An 18,483-nucleotide genomic window follows, 5' to 3' on the forward strand; every position below is an offset into this window, starting at 1 on the left:
CCCTCTAAGATTCATCTCATCTTTTCTTATCTTGTCTTTCCACATTTTAGATGGGGGGAAAAGAGAAGGCCAATGTGATTATTACTGCTCAGAAGAGACTAATGACTGAACTATATTAGTGTAGGACAGTGGCTGCCAAGCTGAGGTCCGGGGACCCCCAGTGGTCCTTGAGGGGGTTCCAGAGGGTCCACAGCAGTATGAGCAGTCGTTTATAATCTCCATTATTTCATTCAAACTGAGTAAAATGATAAGATGTATGCCGATTACCGTTTTTTGATCACAGGTTTCACTGCCCCCTCCCCACCTACAGTATGGACAGTTATGTAATTCTGCTGCATTATTACTAACAATAAAAATCGTACAAATTCCTTGACATGGAAATGTTTGGGATTCAGCACATGGGTAATGGCTGTAAAAACAACACAAGGTGGCGTTGCTGCTGTATTTTTGAGCTCATCAGTGCTGTGCAGACCCCTGCCGGGAGTAATTCTCAAGATACTGAAATTATTTGACTGATCTGCAGACCAAATGACAATACATCTTTTTAATCAGAGGAAAAGGAAAACTACCATTCCAACTTTTGTTTTACTATACACATTTCATATTAATTTTTTTTTTGCATGGGCCTTTTTTATTCTTATTTTCATTAAAACTGCAGTGTTACTACCACAGGAACAACACTCAAACAAGCTGCAGAATGTGGGTGGAGACTGGCCTTCCATATCATTAAAAATGAAAGTAAATCAAAGTCATAAATCTGTAACGCGTTTTCCCCCCCACAACCTCAAATACCATTTCCATCCACTGTGGAGTCCTCAAGTTGCCAAACACTTTTTCTGCACCTCCCCAGAACACTTTCAATATTATTAAAACAGCTACAATATAGTACGAAAACTGTGCAAACCGTGTAAGTTTTCTAAACCACAGTATCGACCAAAATGTCTTTAAAGTTAACCATGTTCATATTGGCGCGTTTCTACTTTAAGTATACATTTTTATAAAAATTTGTGAAAAACAAGAATATCTGACATCTACTTTCTAAACTGATATTGTGGATTGCAGTTATTATTACGTAGTACATGGTAATTATTAAAGTATTTAGTAAGCATAATCTCCTTGTGCATGTTTAATCCTAAATTTGACTAGCTAATATATACCATAAAAGATGGCATAAAAAAATTACCAAAAGTGAATTTATTTTCCTTCAAATTCACTAAAATGGTGCCAAAATGCAGCTTCATTCGATGTATAATCCCTTAGAAATCTTTTCTAAATTGAAATGTTTAGAGCTTGTAATCTAAGACATGCTATTGATTTACACAGGCGCTGCTGCTTTACGGGTTATGTAAGTGTTATGTAAGTATGTGTTGTTATGAGGAGCTGTCAGGTCGGCTGGCTACAACACGTTTAAGCCATCAGGCAGAGAAACACAAACGTTCATTTCCACAGGGAAAAAAGCTTTATTAATATTTTAATATATATCAACAATACTTTATAGACAAAATATGTACAACAAAACAACCTTGTGTTACATCTCAAAATAAAAATCCCAAGTACCTCTTCCTATACAAAACTATTATTTTTGTTTTCAACATTACATTCACTCTCTTCTCTTTGTCACAGACACAAGATTTAAAGCAAATACATTTAAAACATCTGCCATCGTTGTGTCTGCTTTAAACGAGTAAAGGCAACAGCATGAACTAAGATCAGGCTTAACTTGACCGGGAATTTAGGGGCATGATGCAAACCAGGGTGAGCATAACGCTATGTACACGTTCTCTTGGCATACAGCAAATGACGGCCTCAAACTCCCTCTAGTAGCAATGCAAATACACTCAGTGGGTCACGTATCAAAAATAGAGATGTACAAGTAGTATAAACAAAATAATTACAAGACATTACTTCACAGGAACTCCATCTAGTTGCACAAATAGTAATCTGTCACAAACTGAAATCTAAAAAGCATGTATGGCCGCATCACTCTTCCAATAGACATGAGTGACGCGCCTCGTATGGTGACAACGCCCTGAATTCTTTGAACATTAATGAACAGTTGTGTCCATTTAGCTGCAAGGTAGTTGATGGGTGAAAGGAGCGATGTATTTTATGACATCTCTGGCCGGCATTAACCAGACATTTATTTGGTAACATTCTAGTCTAAAGAATGTGGTCTGTTGCAGTTACAGGAGCGACAAATGCACAACAGGTAGATCCTCCAGTCATGGATCTACAGCAGGTAATAATTCAAGCAGCATCTACAGGGGGCTTTTGTTCAATCTTTACATTCATTACAGACCGGTGTGTGTGCAAAGGGTAGGTCCGAATGGTTGGGAATGGGTGGGGTGGGGGCGATCTGCGCATCACATTCTGGATTTACCTCTGACATTCAACACTAAGTGCAGAGAAGCCAAGCCTCGCAAAAACTCCACTCGCAATCTCTTGCGCTCTCATCCTTATCCTTTGAGTTGACCATCGTCACAGTGTTTCTGAGCCGTTCAACGGGCGATCTGTGAGCCTTCACGTGGGCAGCGCCTCAGGGTGCCCCCAACTGTCCCCTTTCAGTGTATGAGGAGCTGAGGATAAAGGGTGGTGACCACTGGGGTTCTGTGTGGGAGTCAGTGTTCGTTCTCAGCAAGAGCGAGAAAGATCTGATGGGGCCAAACAACTGCTGCGGTGTTGGAGGGATACCAGTGCTTTGTGTTTGCCTACCCTCCCCTAGATGCTTTCCAGTGGGTCAGCCATTCAATCCCTAACATTCAGAGGGCAGGATTCAAACAGAGATAAAACTGTTTAGTCTTTGGTTTCCAAGTTCAACGGGGGAACCTGCTTTAAAGCTTGGAGAAGAGCGGGTGAGTCCATGGGGGTGTGGTGGGGTACTGGGGAACCTGCCCTAGGGGACATCACCAGAGATGAGGGCAGAGTCTCTGGAGGCAAGCTAGCTGCAGAGGCACTCATGCCCGGGTACATAATGGGCATGCCGCCGGGATACCAGCATTTCTCCAGCATGGGCAGATACGCTGCGGCCGCTGCGGCCGCGGGGGGGATGAGGTAGAAGGGCATGCAAAATGGGGGTTGGTTGGGGGAGAAGCTCATGTAGCCGCCGGGACCTCCCGCCATTTGCCCGGAGAGAGCCTCGTCGTCCGAGGAGTCGGACCTGGACTTCTTGGCCTGGGGCTCGTCGCCCTCCTGCTTGATGCCGTCGCCCGTCCTCTCGGACGCAGCGTGCTTGAGCTCCCCTCCCTTGCTGTGGTATTCTGGCCGCTGAGCTTTGGGGTCACGCTTTTCGTGTTCCCCCCCATAGCCGCTGTCAGTGTCCGTGTCACTGCCGCTCTGCTCGCTCATCCCGTGGGGATAAGTCCTTTGAATGACAGGCACACAGTTCTTGGCGTGGCCCTCGGAAGCCCTGGGCGGTTGCCCGGCGGGTTTCTCCTGCTTCTCGGGAGCTCTGTGGACGGGCTCCTCGGGGGGCGGGCTGACGCGATGCTGCAGGACCTCAGCTGCTACCTTGTGGATGTGGCTGATGACGTGGGAGGGGGTCAGGTCCCTGCTGCTCTCCTGGCTGGCCAGGTACTGGAGGACCTCCTTTGCGCACAAGTGGAAGCCGGAGCGGAACATCTCCTCGTTGCTCTCCGCGCTATCGCCCTGATCGCCTGCTGGATTAAAAATGCAAGCTTAAACATCATGTTGATCTTTACTGCAGTTAGTTCTGATAAATCCAACAGAGCTCTCAATAGCTCAGTCTGTTGATGATAAACACAATCTAATGATAAACGATAATACGCTGCTTGTCTGTATTTTATTTCTATATTGTACCATTTTATCAAACTTACTGATTTGCAGGCCATTCTGTAGTGCGATAATTTTCTGCTGCTGTTGTTCCAGAAGAGTACTCAGGGCTTTGACATGCTTCAGAGTGAGTTCCAGCACCACGGCTTTCTCCAAATGACCCAGCGTCTAAAACAGGAAGACCTTCGATAAGCATGTTGATCTTTCTTATGTAACACATTCTGCAGCTGAACAGAGGACAAGCCTCTAACGCCCGGGAAGCCAGGCAATGCGCACACACACACACACACAAAAACACAAAAAAACACAACAATAACTAACGTAATATAAAACTTGTTCGAATTTAGACCAATATTTTAAGCGACATAGGCCAATACATTTTTTAACATTTAAAAAAAATTAAAAATAATTTTAATTCAATAATTTGCCATCCGTTTCGCCCTTTTAGAAAGCACAAAGCGTGTAACAATTTTTGAAAACAATTTTTTTTTTAGACTCCGAAACACAGCTTAACTCAATCCAAAGCCTGAAGCAAGGGGCAAACAAACTGTTCAGCAGAACCATGTGGCGTCTCAGATTCTGTGGCTCCGGCCACACATGCCATATGTAGAAGATAATACTCACTGTGAGCTTAAGATGTTCTGGCAACAAATCCTTCAGCTGGGCAATGCATTCGTTGATTCTGTCACGTCTTTTCTTTTCAATCAGTCTGTGTGGCAACTTGTAAGTCTCCTAAAGAGGGATGAAATGTTGTCAGTGAAATCCAGGCTAATAGTTTAATTTGATGAATTGGGCCCTAAATATGGTAAATAGCAGTGGTATTTGTTAAGACACAATGTAAAAATAGAGTAAGTTAACTTTAATTTACCTTGCTGTCATCCCCGCGCTTCATGCCCCTCCTGGGTTTGTACACATACATAGGAAAATCCATTCTTTGGGGAGAAGAAGATAGTCAGTTAGTCATTTGTTTGGTTATTTTAGGATTTAGTATAAAGTGCTTTAGAAAAATAGAATAGAATAGAATAGAACAGAATAGAATAGAATATTAGAGAAAATAAATGTTCTTCTTACCCTTGCATGTCTGCTATATCCAGCGAAGGGTGTTTTGGCATACAAGGAGGTGGTTGCGCACTGGTAATCCTCTCCATTTCGCTCAACTGTGAAACCCGATAACTCAGTTAAAATATCCTTCAAATGTTCAAAATACGCCTTGGCAGTCGCACTTCAAAAGCGAGACCCCAAAAAAAACAAACAAAGTATCTCCTGTCGGTATTGTCGTGTCCAATGTATCCTCCCACTGTGGTGGAGTGAGCTCGGCACGGCGCGCTGTGTGTTGTCACCCCAAGGTCCGGTCTCGGCACTACAGTGTAGAGAGGTTCCACGCCCGCCTGAATGTGTGAGAGCTGGGTGGGTTTTGACTACGTGTTAAATAAACCCTGTGACTGCAGGCACGTCTCTCGGCTGGAGACAGACCCGGCTCCGTCACATGAGCCTCACGTGTTGGACGGTGCTTTCAACGCCTCGCCCTCACCCTCCTCCTCCTCCCTTCTCACCCCCCCTCCTCCTCCTCCTCCCTCGACTTGGTGGAGTACAACCCATTTCTGTAGTACAACCCCCCCCCCCCCCCCCCCCCTCCCGCCTCCCTCCACCGGGGCCGAGTCCCGTGTACCACCATGCTCCGGCTCTCAGGGCGGAACGTGCGAGCCGACCGTGTTTACATAGACAGAAAGTAGGGCAAAAATTCCCTCGTCAACTGTTATTATGCGGTAAAAGCTTGTTAACTTTTTTAAATTGCGAAATACATCAGTGTAGCCTATAAGACGAGGTCACAACTGACAACATAAATACCAACAACAAACAAATAATAGCCTGATACTGCAAGTAGGCTATAGCTTATTGGCACATTCACATCCCGGTTTAGGCTATGAGGTATGGATGGATAGGCTTAGGCTATAGCCCTTGTAATCCTATAATAATTTTTTGAAGGTTATGCTATACAAATATCACATACAAATATAAGTTTATATAGCCTATGTGATACCATAGGAAATATGTGTAATACCATAGGACGTATATAATATACGATAAGGCCAGTGTAAACTCAATACTGAGTGCCACATACACACTCTAAGTCCCTATAGGAATATTGTAGTGATTTGTCATTAGGTCCAATAACAATACAGCAACAAAAACAACAACAACAACAACAACAACAACTGCTATAGCCTACTACTAATAAAAATATTAATAGGCCTAATATCTGGTTTCGACTATAAGATATGAATAGGCTGTAGGAGCGAAGTGGATTTTTCTTATTTATTGGTCTCTGCATAGTTTAATTTTGTTTATTTTTAGCAGAAGTGCATAGATAAGGTTACTACAGTTTGTTGGCACTGACCAGGCTTTCATAAACAAGACGAGCCTCCAGGCAGATCAGAACCTGATATCAAATCGCGTCAAATAATGAGCACGGCTTTCAATAAATTGTAATGACATATGTTACAATGTGGGCAATCATTTATCAGTGTTTCGGCACCGTTGTCTTACATGTGTCATGCGCTCGGAGTGGAGTGGACACCGTGTTATTTCATACTGTACCCATTTGCTGTTGCACGTGCACCTGCAGCGGGATGAGTCTGTCGCTGTAGCAGATCGGTTTGTTGATACCGGCTGTACCGGGCTGTCACGTTGAGCTCCTCATGGCCGAGGCAACCGAGGAGGAGCAGATCCCTGCCGCTGACGTCACCCACGCACACAACCGAGAGCGCCCGCCTGGCCGGTTACACCCGCCGACGTCCCCAGCGGAGACTATAGATAGAAACGGAGGTCCAGCGGAGTTCCAACCCGGAAGCGAGGGAACGGGAAAAGGAAGAGAAGAAAAACACACTTTTCCTCACCTTCTTCGACTCAGTCTGCCATGTATTTTGAGTCTCGGTGGAACGTGTACCATAATAAAAGTGTTGACATTCAACATATCTTCCTGTTTATCAGACAACTGCACGGCTATAAAAAAAAATAAGTGACATGATTCAGGGTCAGCAAATGCAAACAGGCCATGAATATCGCCAGTTGTAACATTTTGAAGACAAAACAATAGCAAACAAGCTAACGCTAGCACTAGCATTTGGTGAGGTTTTGTCTCTTTCCTGCAGCCGGTTTTAAAAATGCCAAACAGTTGCTGTGCACCTGTCTGCTGTGATACAAGAAACTCCGTGGGAGGATATGCTTTATCACACATGATGCGACTAGCTTTCGTTATCCGTAGTTAGCCAATTAGCATATGTGGTTTTTAATTTTTTTTTTTCCACAAGTGGGTTTTTAAAGGCTATGCATTTGTTTCTCAAAAAATAAAAGCGAAATATGACAGAGGACAAGACAAAAATGTCGTTATTATTGTTGGACTACAGGAAAAGTAATAACAGCCTCAGTAGGAACAGGAAAAAAAACATGAATTTGAACCTTTCTTCTTCTTTCAATTCTTTTTTTTTTTTTTACAGTCTATGATTTGAACATAGGCGTTAATAATGGGGTGTCTCCTCATATTGTGTCTGCCTCCCCCCTCTGTGTCTATCTATTCTTGAGAGCTGTGGGCACTACTATAAATAGTAGGCTAAACGCAATTACAAGCACTTTCATGGCTCCAGCAGAGCAGCTTATAACAGGGTGAATTAAGTCTAAAAACAGATTTCTCTGGTGCTACAGGAGTAGGACAGATGTTCCCAAACGTTTTCTTATCAATGGCTGCCAAATAAGATACTGTAGCCATCAAGGCAGGGACCAGCATTAGATAATATTTTGTTTTATATCCCCATCTGATAATATTGTTGTTGTTGGAGGATATGATACAGACAACTGCACTGTAGACTATGTGTGAAGATAATAATAATAATTGATTACATTTATATAGCGCTTTTCTAAGTACTCAAAGCGCTTCACATATCGGGGGGGGGGGGGGACTCAACTCATCCACCACCGGTGTAGCACCCACCTGGGTGATGCACGGCACCCACCTGGGTGATGCACAGCAGTCAGTTTGCGCCAGAGTGCTCACCACACATCAGCTATCTCAGTGGAGAGTAGAGGACTGAAAGAGCCAATTAGGTAACGAGGGATGATTAGGTGGCCATGATGGAAGGAAGGCCTGTTTTTTGGGGGAATTTTGCCAGGGCACCGGGGTTACACCCCTACTCTTGCGATGAGTGCCGATGGGATCTTTATTGACCACGGAGTCAGGACCTCGGTTTAACGTCTCATCCGAAAGACGGTGCTCACTCACAGGACAGAGTCCCTGTCTCTGCCCTGGGGCATTGGGGATATTATTCATGAGGTCAGAGGGAAGAGCACCTCCTTCTACTCCTCCAACACCACTTCCAGCACCAGGTGGTCTCCCATCCAAGGACAAACCACAGCCAGACCTGCTTAGCAGCCCAGACAAGCTAGCGATGTGATGCAGGAGCTATGGTGCTGGCAAATATAATACTGATACTGAGATAATACTGATAAAACCTCTGATCTGAACAGTCATTGTTCTAGCTGGTCTTGTGTTCAAATCAAATAATAGAGATATCATTCCATTCCAACAAAACCCCAATTCTAAAGTGCAGTGTTGTGTGTACATTATGAGTCCAATCTGTTTTGGCAGGTGATCCCACATTATGCCTATTTTCATATCAAACTGTTTAAATGTAAGGTTATAGTGTAAAATTAGTAATTTTCAAGGGCAGGAATCACGGTGCTCTTATGAACTGATCTATAACTGATGGACAATGACTCTAATTGGCCCAACAGGCATTGACAACAATTTGTCATTTAAAGACAATCATCAGATACTATTAAATCTGTTTAGTTTGAGGAAAAAAAATATCAAGGAACCCCATAACAGGGGCTCACACATGAGGTTCTGACCCTTAATTTAGGAAAGCCTGTGTTTGACTATGTAGCTAATTGGGGATAATCAGTGCAAAGGCCTATTGTTTCATAATGGCTGTTTGAGACTGAAAGACAGATAAGCATCAGCTCAGTCTATTTGAAGACTAACAGAGCTCAGTGAACTCTCGGTATGCAGGGAATCTTTCAGGAAAGCCCCCAATTAATCAGGATGTGCAATTTTAATTCCGCCCAATTACACACATTCCCCTTGTGTGGCAGACAGCATTTGTTAGTTTCAGTCTTGCATGCCTACTTCCAGTTGACAAAGCTGGTTTCTCTGAAAGCTAAAAACTAATTCAAGACTTGGCCTAGTTTCATTTTTCAATTGTCTGAACAGCAAAACTGTGGTCAAACTCCTATAGTCTGAAACAGGCTGAAGAAATAATAGCTGGCATTTAGCTGGAGCTAAAATCTCACTCATTTCCTACTGAAACCTCCACATGCAACCCATCTTACCTCCATTTTCTGATATTGAGAATTTATTCATTTATTTATTTTTTTACTGTATCTTTCGGGGAAAAAATCCTATAGGTGATATTTACACACTGCTTATGGAGCCTTACTAACTTTATAGGTCTATATAATGAATTGAAAATGGCACAACACCAGAACAGAAAGCATGGGGCACGAGTCATTCTAAATTCACCGTCTACTATCAGTCTGTGACAGCAAAGCAGGACTTTTGAATTGGGGGTAGGATAAACTATCATACATTCTACCAACAAAACACATTATTCAAGAATGTAGGCCCTCATATATACAAGCAATAAAACTGCAGTTTGAGGGGTTTAATATATTATATTATGTATATAATATATTGTGTAGTGTGGTGCCAAAAACTCAGTACATGAAGTAAAGGATAATTACATTGATTTTAATAAATAATTCTACTTTAATATACAAATTGACAGTGCTTAGATTTTTAATTATTAATCTGAACATTGACTTTAAGTAACACTTTTTTCCCCCCATGTCATTTTTCTATACAAAAGCAATGATATAAGCAACAAACCTTATGTACACATAAATATAATACAAAAAAAAAAAAATTAAAGCCATTTTCTAACAAAATAATTGAAAACCAACTTCTATACATGACATGAACATAAAAGACAGTCTCTATGCACAAGTAACAAATATGTATCAACCTCTAAATTAAAAGGACAAAAACAGGCACAAATGGAACAAGTCTGCTGCAATACAAGAGAAATCTGGGAAATGATGAGAATGATATTTATTACAATACAACTCCTGAGCAAATTATAATAGCATGACTGATACTGAATAAATTATAGGTTTGACTGACAAGCAAAACATCCTAAATGTCTTTTAGATCCCAATTAAATAAGAAAGCAAATTTATCATAAAATAAGTTAGCATTGTGATATGACACCGTTGGATTTACATAGGTGAAAGAAAACTATATATCTGTATATATTGCTCTCACACAGTATGCTATCTCTATCAAGTGCATTTAAGACTCGAGCAGTATGCACATTTCCAAGAAATAAAACAAGTCAAATTAAAAACAAGTTAAATTAAGAAGGCCAGCATATTAATTATTATCTCTATATTTGCTTAAGTAAAGACAAAACCAACAACTCCCTATTTTACCCAATGCCAACCGGACAAAACAAAAAACAGAACAGTCCAAACAAAAAAAACACTGGCTCACGCTATCAAATAAGATATGATTTACGGAACTTAACGACGAGGTTGCATATTTAAGTTTGGATATTGCACAACATACAAAAATAAGACATTAAATACTGCTTGTTATACCAGAAATATAAATACAAAAAAAAACCCAAACAAACAAACAAAAAAAAAACAACAACAACTTTGAATGGGACTTATTCTTCCTGTCCAGTCAGCTCCGTTGTGTTTCAAGTTCACCCAGTAAAGGCCATGTATTGAGAAATCCAATTCATTTCTACATAGAAAACATTTGGCACCAATCCCAACTGGACCGAACAGAACGGGGTGGGTGGGTGTTACTCTCTGGAGTAATACCTGCGTGGGGTAGACTAGCTACATATCGCATTATGACTACCTATGATCGAGTGTTTCCCTACCGTTACATGTTACACTCACACTCAGTAGAGGCTACAGTATACATGATGTGAAACCTCTGAGTAAGGACTCTGTACTCTGTCCGCTATGCAAACACAAAGCCGGCGCTGAGGTGCTTCGGGGCCGTGTGGAGGAGCTGGAGCAGACGATGACCCTATGCAGGCTGCTGGGGGTTGACGTTCATGTGCTGAGGATGTCCTAACAGGCCAATCCGCTGCTTCTGCTTCCTCTGTTCTGTCATCTGAGGGCCACACACAGGACAGACATTTTGTTTTAGCATCCTTGTCTTAAATCAAACTCACTCACAGTACCTGTACCTCTGTTGATGTGCGTGTCCTCTTCCACTGGACTATAGGTCAGCGTTGGCTATTACAGTCCTACTCAGTTTGTGTTTCGTTTTGCCATATTTCTAGTTTAGAGAAACTAACAAACGCTGTGCAAACACTGCACAGTACTGAACTGAAAATAGATTCATCTGAAATCTTGCCGCTCCACTCATCCAGAATGCCGTCTCCTCTGACGAAAGCTGCAGTATACATATTACTAATACTGAAACTCCGTCAAAAGAAATTTCAGCGATCAAGCAAAGCCATCAGTCATAACACAAACGTTAACCTTTATACCAACAAGAAAAAGTATGGTGTTTCTGTTAAGTATTAAACCCATTACCTGAAGATGGTGCTTTGCACCTCAACACTGAAACACAACAATATCAAGAGTGAGAAGAAAGAGTGGTCCTGTAATGAGTGTTCTAATAGAAATAATTCTGCGTAGAAGAACGTGATGAAAAAAAATATTAAAACACACGAAATGTCCAAACAGTGCCCAGACAGTGTTTGAAGTCAGTTACCAGTAGAATGCTGGCCTTCTTTACACCATGATTAACTAATTAAGTCAATTTTCTTTGGAATGATGTAACAGAGAGGACCCTTGTCTGGCCTTGTTGTTCAGACAAGTTTCTTGTTTGTGCTCGAGTCCGAATGCCACAGGGCAAAGCCAAGATCCTTCCAGACAACACAAAGAAACAGAAGGTGGCCATTTGGGAAAGGAATTAAGTAAAATGAATACAATTTTAGATATATCTATGCAATTGTACCTTGGAGGGAGTTGCGTCTTACACAACTGAGTAGACTCTTAACCAATAAAAATGCAAACCATATAAACCCATAATCTGGAGTAAAGTGTGACTGATACTACTGTGCCCTTCAAAGCATTCGGCAACACAATAATCGTTTCCCCCTGTCTGGGTCAAAATGTCTCAATAACATTCACTTCCTCATAGATACTTCTCATTTCAACAGTAGAGCCATTTTTACAATTCTGTTTACTAGAAACAGCGGACAGTCACACTTCAGCAATTTAAGTGCAGAAGATAGCATTTATAGATAATTATTTATGGGATCTGTAAACTAGCTAAAATAAAATAGATTCAAAACTCAACGTTGGCAGCAATTATAGTTAAACGACTTGATAAAAGAGTTAAATACATGCATTTAAAAGGACCAAACTCTTTTAAAATAATACTCATAATTAGGAGGCAAACTATCCCACTAGCCAGTCTGATCAAAACCAAATAATTATATTATAATGTATTAATTAATTATAATGTATGCTTTTCTAAATACCTCAAAGTGCTTTATTTATTAAAAAAAACCAAAAACGTTCCCGTTCCAACTAACGGGGCCACAATGAAGTCCATGCAAACTCAATATGGGTCCTTGCTTAATGACGCAAACAGAATCAGGTTGAACGCCTCATGAGCTGTGTTGAACTATGACTCATTGCCTTCTGCATTTAGTAAGCTCTACATCTAAAGGGCAAAGAACGGCAAACAAACATACGCTGAGCAACATTTGCTTCCACGTCAACACCAAACTTGCCTCTTATTGTTCTGACGAAATCAAAAACGTCAAAATGTATCTTTGACCAAATGAAGCGCCCACCTGATGAAACGGTCTTTGAGCTCCTTCAGTAGTTTAGTTTAGTTTCACCGACCTGTTCTTTGAGCTCGGTCAGCTGGCCCGACAGGTTGGACACCAGCTTCATAGTGGACTCCAGTTTCTCCTGCAGGCTTCTGATCTCGTTCTGCTCCCCGTCTGCATCGCTGCTGACCAGGGACATGGCCCTCATCCGGGGGAACCAGTCCAGGTTGTGTTCCTGGGTCAACAGAAGTCTGGATGGTTATGATCAGTACATGTCTCAAAGCATGAAACAAATTAATTATTATTGAAATATTTATGATGTTCCTTTTATGTTTTTATTTGTGGAAAGCTGTGCATTTCTAGGAAACTCAAATTTTTCCTTTTTTTTTTATTTTTTATCAAGCTCTCCTCTTTCTAAATTTATTTTCTCAGCTAAATTGGTCAAATCCTTCAATTCTGTGGACAATGCCTTACACATTACATTAACTCAGAATGACATCAAGCATGCGCTACTGCCAACGACTTGGCAGACCAAGCTCTCTTTGACTTGTGTTTTTCATCATAATCCCTGTTTTGTCTCTTTGCCTGTTTACACTGATATCAAGCCTATTCTAAAAGCGTAATCAAACCAATCTTTGAGGGACTTTCCATATTAGAATCACATGGGAGTTCATGGCACTCTTGAAATCACTGTTCACAAATAGTCCAACTTACAGTATGTGTGATCATGTTTAGTCTCATGAGACAATACCTGCCGTTTAATCCTGCCGTTACAATAAAACTGAGAAACTTACAAAGACCTGTAGACTAAGATGGAAGAACAAACTTCCTCCTTTGATTATACATGCAACGCTGAGATACACACACGGCTCTTGAACGCTCCAGTGAGCTACAAGCAACCACGGGTGCATAAATATGACCCTGTAACCACAAGTTGAATACAGGCGTCCTAGCCACAGCACCTGAGCTGTCTCATACCTCTAATGTAGTAATGGGAAGGAACTGAGCTTGTGTGCTGTCGCTTGTTGTGTCGTCTACGCTTTTGTCTTATTCAAGAGTGCTGTGGACTCTCTGGGAAGGCATTCACCCTCAGAGGAAGCTGCAGGCCTTGCTAACATGCATGACACTTGTAACAATGGCGCCCTGACCCAAATCACATGGCTGAGTTCAGCTTTTCAGTCAGGGTTGTTCAGTCAGGGTTGTTACAATTATGTGTGGTATGCGCTTCTCTTGGGGTCGGAGGGTAAATATAACAGATCAGAATAAATTGGTTAGTCTCACTCCTTTGGTACAAATACTGTACTTCATTTAATTTAATTTACTTAATTTAAGAGTGTTCTCTTTAATTAGTCTGATGGAAATTACAGCATCTACTATACTGAGAGGTACACTAGTCATGGGGTCCAGACTGGGAAGTGATTCATCCTGAGAAGAAGCTACAGTATTTGCTAGCATGAACAACACCTTTACCACTTGCATTGGCACACTGTAGTGCTTTGAGGCAAACAAGAAACATTAGTCATCTGAAATGACATTTAGGTTTTATCAGTTCTTTTACAGCTCTGACGTAATTGTCACACTGCTGTCAGAATGGAAGGACGGATGAATTGCCAGTGAATGCTCTTTTAATGCACAACTTTAATGTCACAGTAAAATGGCGTTTTGAGAACATCTTGTAACGTGGCATATTTCCGGTTGACACAGGATGTTGGGGCGGGACGTGATGCGGGGAGGGATCGGTCAAAAGTGACCGACTGTGTAAACCAATGGGAGAGCAGTATCTGTAAGGGAGACAAAGGCAGTTTTACATGATGGGAGGGGCGGAGGGGGGGACTTTTGAAAAATCTGTGATGATAGTATTGTTAATGTTCGCCTACTGGTGTGTGATAAAGCAACCACTAAAAATACATTGTTTTCCAGGAAGGAAAGTAATGTGGTTTTGATATAAAATTGTGAGAAAATAAAAATGTTATGCCACATATTGTTAAATGGGTGTATGTTGACATGAAAAAAAAATAGTTAACAATGTGAAAAAGTCATTTTTCATTTCATTGTGACTTCAATTCAAGAACTTTTTTTAAACTTTCTTCCAATTCAAGAACTTTTTTTAAACTTTCTTCCAATTCAAGAACTTTTTTCAAGAACAATTTTGTACATAGGCGAAAGAGTGACAGTGACATGAAACGCAGGAGCCACCGAGTGGGTTGTGCTCCAACAGGCATGCGGCCAAAGGCCACTCGGCTGAATTCTTTCACCCCTCTATCTCCTCCAGCACTAGGCCACCACATGCCAATGTTATTGTGCACTGTCTGAACCTGTCTGCAAATAAGCCAAGGTCATGTGAATGTGTTTATCTTGAACTCCTTTTCAACACAAACACACCCCAGATGCTGTCACCGCCATGTGCCCTCACTCACCGGTGTTAAAGCATTAGCATAACCAGCAGCTCTAACGCTCTGAATGAATGGGAGGATGCAGCATAATACCTGGGGCTGGTGCCTAGCGACAGCAGAAGTGCTGAAGAACTGGGCTGGAAAGTTCCCGAGGTTTCAGTGGTTGAGTTTGAGACGTGGGAGCAAGTGCGGTGGCCACAGCGCACCACAAACCAGTCCTGGGTCAGACAGCAGCCCGAGGGGAATCACACAACACTAAGATAATGAGCAGCACGTACTCATTCTGAAAGGAGGAGAGGACTGCTGTGTGCAGGTTCCACTTCCTGAATGCAAAGAGACACAGGCTGTGTTTACCTATTCTACTTTCTGCCCCCCCTCCCTGCCTACTGTATCTGATCACAGTTCAGTTTTTACTCAATATGACTTACTTGAACATGTTGGATGTTTTTAACCTTTTAACCTGCACCATTCAGTATGTGTACTATAACACTATATTGTAATAGTTGAAGACATAGAGTAAAAATTGACAGTTTTTTGTCATTGGTAGATTTTCCATTTGTCTAATATAAAACCAGCACAAGTGTGCTACTCAATCATAAAATTAACTTGCTGCAATCAGTTACAGATTAAACTAGAAGGGCACTCGGAGAGCACAGACCTCTGCCAAGGTTCGTGCTATTATTGCTTGTTCGTTAGTCGTTAGCTCCAAAATGTAATGGGTTCTTCCTTGGCCCATGCTACACCCTTCCACAAAGTTTCATGAAAATCGGGCCAGTAGTTTTTCCGTAATCCTGCTAACAGACAAACAAACAAACAAACAAACGGCACCGAAAACATAACCTCCTTGGCGGAGGTAATAATTATCGATGTGATATTTTTTGAAACAGCATTCTGACAATAGTATCTTTTGCACTCAATTCTGTTAATATCCCATGCCCAAAGATGGGTAAAGCATGACAAAAGTCAGTTCCCCATTTTGGAGTCTGTCTACCAGCTAAGGCACACGTGTGTTTGTTTGACAACTCTGTCATCAGCAGCCCGCCCCCCTTTCCATCCTCAGTGTTTACAAATGAAAGCACTTCCAGTAAACTGAGAAGTGCTGTCACGACTTAAGACTCCACCTCACTCCGGTTCAATGGAAATGACGGAAGTACATTTTTCATTATTAAAACCGCACGGGCCATGACAGAGAAACAGGATGTGCTGTGGTTTACACAGCAACAGAAAACGTCACAGTCATGCCACAAGCCACCTGACAAGTTAGCAGCCCACTCCTTCTACAGATATGCAAATATAATGCCACAAAAAAAAAAAATCATGCATCAAAACAGACTTGGAAAATTCTTAAAGATTATAGTGTGGTAATGGACGTTCAAAGTCAACTCGTGGAGCTGGGGTACCTTGTAGTGTTGGACGCAGTAATAATGAGGGCAAGGGTGTGTGCTACCGCTGAACTGAACCAAGCAGCATCCATTTATGCCTTAGACCTGACACTTCAGCCAGAGCCCTCCACCATTGACGTCAGTCCCAGTCATTGTCAGAGTAGTCTGACTTCTACGCCCCCTGCTCTCCTCTGCCGCTTCTGTCACATTACTGCGGCATCAAGTGAATCGAAACATGGTGGGAGAGAAGGTGTACAGATTGAAGGGCTTTCAAATCAAATGTCTAACGTAATAATCAAGATCCACTGTGAGAGAATTTTGTGATGAACTGCATTATAGAAATACAGAAAAAATATGAAAAAATGCTGCACCGTGACAGACGCATTTCACCTATAATACATCTGAGCTCTATTTTGTCCTAGCCTTTTCATTCATTGGCCCAAAAAGACTTTTGCAATGGTCACAGACATTCAGTTGAATATATTTTGTTATTTAGTTAATTTTATTTGACTTCTCTATTTATTGTGGTTTGTGTCCCTTAGCGTGGCTTTATGCCATGCGGCTTTTATCTTTATTTTCATCATTTCAAATCTGTGCAAGACTGATATGTTTGAGATTCTGCACATGAGTCGGCTTTGATTTTTGGAGAAATGTCTCTTTTAGTACTTTTAAGTTAAAACGATAAGATGAGGCTTGATTGATCCCTGTTGGGGAATTAGGTCATTGTAGCAGCAAAAGTCAAATTGAATGCAATTACACACATAGAATATAAAATAAGCAATACAAGGAGAAATAAAATAAAATGTAAATAATAATTGTGTAGCTATATAAATGTATGCTGGTGTCAATTTAAACACATTAAGTAAACTGTATTGGTGGGAAATATGGGGAAAAAGTATGGACTGCTAACATGTATTGATTTAGTTACAGTTACAATTGCTCACTCAAATATTAATTACTAAATTACAAATGTATAATAATATAAAAATATTAGTATCTATAATATATTGTATGAAATAGTGGAACCATTCTGAAAATATCCTGAATATATGCAGAATATATGACTGATGAATTCATATATTCTGAACTGATGAATTTCCTGCACTGGGTGCAGTTTCATGAAACCGTAGTCAACGGGCCATCTCCTGATTACCCTTGAATTCAATTGAACTGTATGAAATTTGTGTGGAAAAAAATATTCTGTGCATGTAAATATGTATATATGTTTATATTGGCAGCTTGAGTATCAGCTGATGACTGTTTAATTTAAGGACAAAATATAATCTCCATGCCATTGGATTGTAATAAATATCTAATTAGTGGGAAGAAGGTCTGTAAAAACTGGAAACTTTGTAGACAACTCAGCTAGCTACAACAGGCATCAAACAGTTGCATGTGAAGCTGAGAGCCAGAGAGATGACTGGGTCAGCTGATGGGTCAACGGGGTCTTTCACACCATGTGTACCTCCCTGCTCGGGGTTCCCTTAAACCCGATGGCCATAACGTGCCCATGACAAGCTGATTTTGGCTCAGTAGGGTGTAAGGTTAAAGGGAGAGAGGATGGGGGTGGTTAATCCCCAATCAGGTGGTTCCTCACAAGACTGAGCGTAGCTTGCTGCAGATCAAGGCGAAAGTCTATGAACTGGCCCAAATAGCACCTAAATTGTGTCAACCGACAGCAGTGTAAGTGCGTCAGGAAAGTAACCACTTCTGAAGTAGGGGCTTTCCTCTGGCAGTTAAAAAGCTCTCTCTAATGGCTCAAAAGTTAAAGACAGCACAACAGTCATGGCTTAATTTCTCCACTAACTTATTTTTGCATGGTAAATTTCCCCAGAGGTCCTCTGGTTGCGTCAACCATGATATAATAAGCCCTCTTGCTGGAGAAATATAATTGATGTAATGCTCATTTTTTGTGTTTGTCAAACACAAGCAAATCTTTACTAATAAGGATTCAAATTGTTTTACATGAATAAAAATGTATTTATAACTTGCATC

At 41.3% G+C, this 18,483-nt stretch overlaps 2 protein-coding genes across 2 annotated transcripts in view; both read right to left on the bottom strand.

Annotated features, from left to right (window-relative positions):
• Nucleotides 1-1,436: 1,436 nt before the first annotated feature.
• bhlhe40 (basic helix-loop-helix family, member e40) lies at nucleotides 1,437-5,254 on the bottom strand. Its single transcript, XM_071922963.2, has 5 exons — nucleotides 4,861-5,254; nucleotides 4,658-4,721; nucleotides 4,414-4,521; nucleotides 3,834-3,957; nucleotides 1,437-3,656 (listed from the first exon to the last, which is right to left on the bottom strand). The coding sequence occupies exons 1-5, from the start codon at nucleotides 4,935-4,937 to the stop codon at nucleotides 2,794-2,796; spliced, it is 1,236 nt and encodes a 411-aa protein (XP_071779064.1). The 5' UTR covers nucleotides 4,938-5,254; the 3' UTR covers nucleotides 1,437-2,793.
• Nucleotides 5,255-9,634: 4,380 nt separating this feature from the next.
• itpr1b (inositol 1,4,5-trisphosphate receptor, type 1b) overlaps nucleotides 9,635-18,483 on the bottom strand; it is an 87,110-nt gene continuing 78,261 nt past the window's right edge. Inside the window, exons 56-57 of the mRNA XM_078283845.1 lie at nucleotides 12,787-12,948; nucleotides 9,635-11,032 (exon numbers count right to left, since the gene is read on the bottom strand). Of these exons, the coding sequence (XP_078139971.1) occupies nucleotides 10,946-11,032; nucleotides 12,787-12,948 (249 nt within the window). The 3' untranslated portion in view covers nucleotides 9,635-10,945. The remainder of the gene's footprint in view (nucleotides 11,033-12,786; nucleotides 12,949-18,483) is intronic.

This window comes from Centroberyx gerrardi, chromosome 5 (assembly GCF_048128805.1).
Source record: "Centroberyx gerrardi isolate f3 chromosome 5, fCenGer3.hap1.cur.20231027, whole genome shotgun sequence".
Taxonomy (NCBI): Eukaryota; Metazoa; Chordata; class Actinopteri; order Beryciformes; family Berycidae; genus Centroberyx; species Centroberyx gerrardi.